Source organism: Pinus tabuliformis, chromosome 6, assembly GCF_031772625.1.
Source record: "Pinus tabuliformis cultivar Carrire ecotype Pingquan chromosome 6, CPIR1, whole genome shotgun sequence".
NCBI classification, from domain to species: domain Eukaryota; kingdom Viridiplantae; phylum Streptophyta; class Pinopsida; order Pinales; family Pinaceae; genus Pinus; species Pinus tabuliformis.
The window spans coordinates 945,381,111-945,388,315 of record NC_142292.1 but is presented as its reverse complement, the minus strand read 5'-3'; the positions used below and the strand labels follow the sequence as shown (position 1 = coordinate 945,388,315).

General features: G+C 36.8%; 1 protein-coding gene across 1 annotated transcript; it reads right to left on the bottom strand.

The window, feature by feature from the left end:
- Window positions 1–503: 503 nt before the first annotated feature.
- Window positions 504–1,451, bottom strand: LOC149262060 (uncharacterized). The gene has a single exon (XM_089374166.1). It carries the CDS (start codon window positions 1,449–1,451, stop codon window positions 504–506), a length of 948 nt encoding a protein of 315 aa, XP_089230292.1.
- Between the last annotated feature and the right edge of the window lie 5,754 nt (window positions 1,452–7,205).

The following is a 7,205-nucleotide window of genomic DNA, read 5'->3' as shown; positions in this document are numbered from 1 at the left end:
TTCCCCAAAATAGAACTGAATCTCTAAGTTGATACCTTTCAAATAATTCATTTGTGCTAATCACTGAAGATACAGAGAAAGCAAATGCTGGTAATGGATTATAATAAATACTAGTAATTAATATGTAAAATAACTGGCGTGTATGCTGACTTTACCGTATAAAGAGTCCAGGAATGCTTTATAAACTTCTCCATTCAGCAAGTTTACTAGCCAGAAAAATTGTTCTGAGAACCAACAACTAAGCAAAGTATCTTTCATTAATCACAAGCTAAAAGTCCCATTTTCCCATCAGTTGTCTAAACATATGCATTAAAATTTAAGAACACAACTAAAATGATCAAAAATATAAATTTATCCCCACAACCTGAGAAATTCCAAATTATGAGCTCATAAATCAGACACTAAAATAAGGAGAAAACACAAATAATGAGCTTTTCTTGATTAGATACAAATGACTATAAATCAATATTCATGTACAGAAACTTCTGTTTCTAGCACAACTCTTACAAAACCTCTTCAATCACAACCTTGGGCTTTTGGTTTTCCTGTCTATTAACATTCAAAGTATTCACTGCAATATTTCCAGAATCTCTTGCAGGAAGAGTATTCTTTTCAACTTCTACAAGAGCAGCCAGGGAAGTCCAAACTTCTTTCGGTTGTTCATTAGTCCAACACATCAGGAAGTAGACTTTCTTTAAAGCAAATTGAAGACTCTTCCGACCATCATTTCTTATTTCTTCTCTCCTAGCTTCGTGATTTGCTATCATCTGTTTACTAGCATGTTCCCTTTTCTTGGATCTTTCACCTTTGACCACCTTTGCAGCTGCCTCAAGTAGCCTGTACAAGTCCATAAGTGCGCATACAAGGGTTGCCCTACCTAGCCTTAGAAGAGCATGCACATCATCAAAAAGGCAAATCCCAAATCTCAATCCACCAGCATGTTTGAAGCTTGCGGAACATGATGTCTCTAAACACTTTGACAAAGCTTCACTAACAGTCTCTGGCAAAGCTACCTGACTTAATACTGCAGACAAACTTAAACAAACCATTGCTGCATCCAGGGGATCACTTTTCCAGTCTCCATTAAAGAACCGAAGAGTAAAGCAGTAACTGTATATCACGTCAACCATATGAACAGCCAGTAAGGGTGATGGATCCGATTTAGTCAATTGCCCTACTGAAGATAAGGGATTCTCCGGACCAGCTGGTATATCACTCAGGTCATTCTCACCCAAATTTGCAACTCCTGGACTAAGAACCCTTGACATTCGATCATTTGATATGTCCAGTGACTGAATAAGTTGACATCCTTGACTGGAAAGTGAGATTGTATGTGCAGAAGGCTTCAACCACCATGGTTCCCAAGGTCTTACCATGTGACTTATTTTACCTGATGCTACAGCCCGCAAGAAATATTTTCTTTCATTGGCTGATAAGTCATCCAATGACATATCATCTCCTGAAGACAACACATAAGCATTCTGACCAATTAGACATGCAATTCAATGTACAGACAAGATTGATTTATAAGCTGCAACATCTCTGGTGTAGTACCGCTAGTATGATTTCCAAACTAGGACAAAAGCACCCTCATTTATATGGTACAAAAACATTAATAAACATGCCCATGTCTTAAATGTGCCCTCCCGGTAGAAGTGAATGCTAGGGTAGAATGGCTTGTAATAATGTGTGTCACATCAATTATCTATGGTGTTTGTAGTTACATATGGACCATCTGGATGTCATCAAGGATCCGTGTCCTATAATGGTCACGCACATTGTGCTATTTCTGTTTACTGTAGGGTGTAACTTTCCATGAAGTCACCACAACCTCTCCCGAAATTACACTCCATTTTTCAAATATGTTTCTATAGCTATTTACCTGCTATTTGGAAAAAAATAAACTTCTTGACGGAAAAAACATGAGATTTGGAATAATTTAAGAACACCAATGCCTGAAAAAATCAGTCGCAAATGCCATGTATAAGATGAATGAAATATGTTGAAAGCTATGAAGATAAATGTCTTGTATTTAAGCAAAACTAATAATAATCTATTCCGTACAAAGACACTGTTGCTGCTTTCCCCAAAATAGAACTGAATCTCTAAGTTGATACCTTTCAAATAATTCATTTGTGCTAATCACTGAAGATACAGAGAAAGCAAATGCTGGTAATGGATTATAATAAATACTAGTAATTAATGTGTCAAATAACTGGCGTGTATGCTGACTTTACCGTATAAAGAGTCCAGGAATGCTTTATAAACTTCTCCATTCAGCAAGTTTACTAGCCAGAAAAATTGTTCTGAGAACCAACAACTAAGCAAAGTATCTTTCATTAATCACAAGCTAAAAGTCCCATTTTCCCATCAGTTGTCTAAACATATGCATTAAAATTTAAGAACACAACTAAAATGATCAAAAATATAAATTTATCCCCACAACCTGAGAAATTCCAAATTATGAGCTCATAAATCAGACACTAAAATAAGGAGAAAACACAAATAATGAGCTTTTCTTGATTAGATACAAATGACTATAAATCAATATTCATGTACAGAAACTTCTGTTTCTAGCACAACTCTTACAAAACCTCTTCAATCACAACCTTGGGCTTTTGGTTTTCCTGTCTATTAACATTCAAAGTATTCACTGCAATATTTCCATAATCTCTTGCAGGAAGAGTATTCTTTTCAACTTCTACAAGAGCAGCCAGGGAAGTCCGAACTTCTTTCGGTTGTTCATTAGTCCAACACATCAGGAAGTAGACTTTCTTTAAAGCAAATTGAAGACTCTTCCGACCATCATTTCTTATTTCTTCTCTCCTAGCTTCGTGATTTGCTATCATCTGTTTACTAGCATGTTCCCTTTTCTTGGATCTTTCACCTTTGAACACCTTTGCAGCTGCCTCAAGTAGCCTGTACAAGTCCATAAGTGCGCATACAAGGGTTGCCCTACCTAGCCTTAGAAGAGCATGCACATCATCAAAAAGGCAAATCCCAAATCTCAATCCACCAGCATGTTTGAAGCTTGCGGAACATGATGTCTCTAAACACTTTGACAAAGCTTCACTAACAGTCTCTGGCAAAGCTACCTGACTTAATACTGCAGACAAACTTAAACAAACCATTGCTGCATCCAGGGGATCACTTTTCCAGTCTCCATTAAAGAACCGAAGAGTAAAGCAGTAACTGTATATCACGTCAACCATATGAACAGCCAGTAAGGGTGATGGATCCGATTTAGTCAATTGCCCTACTGAAGATAAGGGATTCTCCGGACCAGCTGGTATATCACTCAGGTCATTCTCACCCAAATTTGCAACTCCTGGACTAAGAACCCTTGACATTCGATCATTTGATATGTCCAGTGACTGAATAAGTTGACATCCTTGACTGGAAAGTGAGATTGTATGTGCAGAAGGCTTCAACCACCATGGTTCCCAAGGTCTTACCATGTGACTTATTTTACCTGATGCTACAGCCCGCAAGAAATATTTTCTTTCATTGGCTGATAAGTCATCCAATGACATATCATCTCCTGAAGACAACACATAAGCATTCTGACCAATTAGACATGCAATTCAATGTACAGACAAGATTGATTTATAAGCTGCAACATCTCTGGTGTAGTACCGCTAGTATGATTTCCAAACTAGGACAAAAGCACCCTCATTTATATGGTACAAAAACATTAATAAACATGCCCATGTCTTAAATGTGCCCTCCCGGTAGAAGTGAATGCTAGGGTAGAATGGCTTGTAATAATGTGTGTCACATCAATTATCTATGGTGTTTGTAGTTACATATGGACCATCTGGATGTCATCAAGGATCCGTGTCCTATAATGGTCACGCACATTGTGCTATTTCTGTTTACTGTAGGGTGTAACTTTCCATGAAGTCACCACAACCTCTCCCGAAATTACACTCCATTTTTCAAATATGTTTCTATAGCTATTTACCTGCTATTTGGAAAAAAATAAACTTCTTGACGGAAAAAACATGAGATTTGGAATAATTTAAGAACACCAATGCCTGAAAAAATCAGTCGCAAATGCCATGTATAAGATGAATGAAATATGTTGAAAGCTATGAAGATAAATGTCTTGTATTTAAGCAAAACTAATAATAATCTATTCCGTACAAAGACACTGTTGCTGCTTTCCCCAAAATAGAACTGAATCTCTAAGTTGATACCTTTCAAATAATTCATTTGTGCTAATCACTGAAGATACAGAGAAAGCAAATGCTGGTAATGGATTATAATAAATACTAGTAATTAATGTGTCAAATAACTGGCGTGTATGCTGACTTTACCGTATAAAGAGTCCAGGAATGCTTTATAAACTTCTCCATTCAGCAAGTTTACTAGCCAGAAAAATTGTTCTGAGAACCAACAACTAAGCAAAGTATCTTTCATTAATCACAAGCTAAAAGTCCCATTTTCCCATCAGTTGTCTAAACATATGCATTAAAATTTAAGAACACAACTAAAATGATCAAAAATATAAATTTATCCCCACAACCTGAGAAATTCCAAATTATGAGCTCATAAATCAGACACTAAAATAAGGAGAAAACACAAATAATGAGCTTTTCTTGATTAGATACAAATGACTATAAATCAATATTCATGTACAGAAACTTTTGTTTCTAGCACAACTCTTACAAAACCTCTTCAATCACAACCTTGGGCTTTTGGTTTTCCTGTCTATTAACATTCAAAGTATTCACTGCAATATTTCCAGAATCTCTTGCAGGAAGAGTATTCTTTTCAACTTCTACAAGAGCAGCCAGGGAAGTCCGAACTTCTTTCGGTTGTTCATTAGTCCAACACATCAGGAAGTAGACTTTCTTTAAAGCAAATTGAAGACTCTTCCGACCATCATTTCTTATTTCTTCTCTCCTAGCTTCGTGATTTGCTATCATCTGTTTACTAGCATGTTCCCTTTTCTTGGATCTTTCACCTTTGACCACCTTTGCAGCTGCCTCAAGTAGCCTGTACAAGTCCATAAGTGCGCATACAAGGGTTGCCCTACCTAGCCTTAGAAGAGCATGCACATCATCAAAAAGGAAATCCCAAATCTCAATCCACCAGCATGTTTGAAGCTTGCGGAACATGATGTCTCTAAACACTTTGACAAAGCTTCACTAACAGTCTCTGGCAAAGCTACCTGACTCAATACTGCAGAAAAACTTAAACAAACCATTGCTACATCCAGGGGATCACTTTTCCAGTCTCCATTAAAGAACCGAAGAGTAAAGCAGTAACTGTATATCACGTCAACCATATGAATAGCCAGTAAGGGTGATGGATCCGATTTAGTCAATTGCCCTACTGAAGATAAGGGATTCTCCGGACCAACTGGTATATCACTTAGGTCATTCTCACCCAAATTTGCAACTCCTGGACTAAGAACCCTTGACATTCGATCATTTGATATGTCCAGTGACTAAATAAGTTGACATCCTTGACTGGAAAGTGAGATTGTATGTGCAGAAGGCTTCGACTACCATGGTTCCCAAGGTCTTACCATGTGACTTATTTTACCTGATGCTACAGCCCGCAAGAAATATTTTATTTCATTGTCTGATAAGTCATCCAATGACATATCATCTCCTGAAGACAACACATAAGCATTCTGACCAATTAGACATGCAATTCAATGTACAGACAAGATTGATTTATAAGCTGCAACATCTCTCATGTAGTACCGCTAGTATGATTTCCAAACTAGGACCAAAACACCCTCATTTATATGGTACAAAAACATTAATAAACATGCCCATGTCTTAAATGTGCCCTCCCGGTAGAAGTGAATGCTAGGGTAGAATGGCTTGTAATAATGTGTGTCACATCAATTATCTATGGTGTTTGTAGTTACATATGGACCATCTGGATGTCATCAAGGATCTGTGTCCTATAATGGTCACGCACATTGTGCTATTTCTGTTTACTGTAGGGTGTAACTTTCCATGAAGTCACCACAACCTCTCCCGAAATTACACTCCATTTTTCAAATATGTTTCTATAGCTATTTACCTGCTATTTGGAAAAAAATAAACTTCTTGACGGAAAAAACATGAGATTTGGAATAATTTAAGAACACCAATGCCTGAAAAAATCAGTCGCAAATGCCATGTATAAGATGAATGAAATATGTTGAAAGCTATGAAGATAAATGTCTTGTATTTAAGCAAAACTAATAATAATCTATTCCGTACAAAGACACTGTTGCTGCTTTCCCCAAAATAGAACTGAATCTCTAAGTTGATACCTTTCAAATAATTCATTTGTGCTAATCACTGAAGATACAGAGAAAGCAAATGCTGGTAATGGATTATAATAAATACTAGTAATTAATATGTCAAATAACTGGCGTGTATGCTGACTTTACCGTATAAAGAGTCCAGGAATGCTTTATAAACTTCTCCATTCAGCAAGTTTACTAGCCAGAAAAATTGTTCTGAGAACCAACAACTAAGCAAAGTATCTTTCATTAATCACAAGCTAAAAGTCCCATTTTCCCATCAGTTGTCTAAACATATGCATTAAAATTTAAGAACACAACTAAAATGATCAAAAATATAAATTTATCCCCACAACCTGAGAAATTCCAAATTATGAGCTCATAAATCAGACACTAAAATAAGGAGAAAACACAAATAATGAGCTTTTCTTGATTAGATACAAATGACTATAAATCAATATTCATGTACAGAAACTTCTGTTTCTAGCACAACTCTTAAAAAACCTCTTCAATCACAACCTTGGGCTTTTGGTTTTCCTGTCTATTAACATTCAAAGTATTCACTGCAATATTTCCAGAATCTCTTGCAGGAAGAGTATTCTTTTCAACTTCTACAAGAGCAGCCAGGGAAGTCCGAACTTCTTTCGGTTGTTCATTAGTCCAACACATCAGGAAGTAGACTTTCTTTAAAGCAAATTGAAGACTCTTCCGACCATCATTTCTTATTTCTTCTCTCCTAGCTTCGTGATTTGCTATCATCTGTTTACTAGCATGTTCCCTTTTCTTGGATCTTTCACCTTTGACCACCTTTGCAGCTGCCTCAAGTAGCCTGTACAAGTCCATAAGTGCGCATACAAGGGTTGCCCTACCTAGCCTTAGAAGAGCATGCACATCATCAAAAAGGCAAATCCCAAATCTCAATCCACCAGCATGTTTGAAGCTTGCGGAACAT

Excerpts from the sequence above, each read along its gene's own strand:
- LOC149262060 (XM_089374166.1), bottom strand. The coding sequence starts at position 1,451 with ATGTCATTGGATGACTTATCAGCCAATGAAAGAAAATATTTCTTGCGG.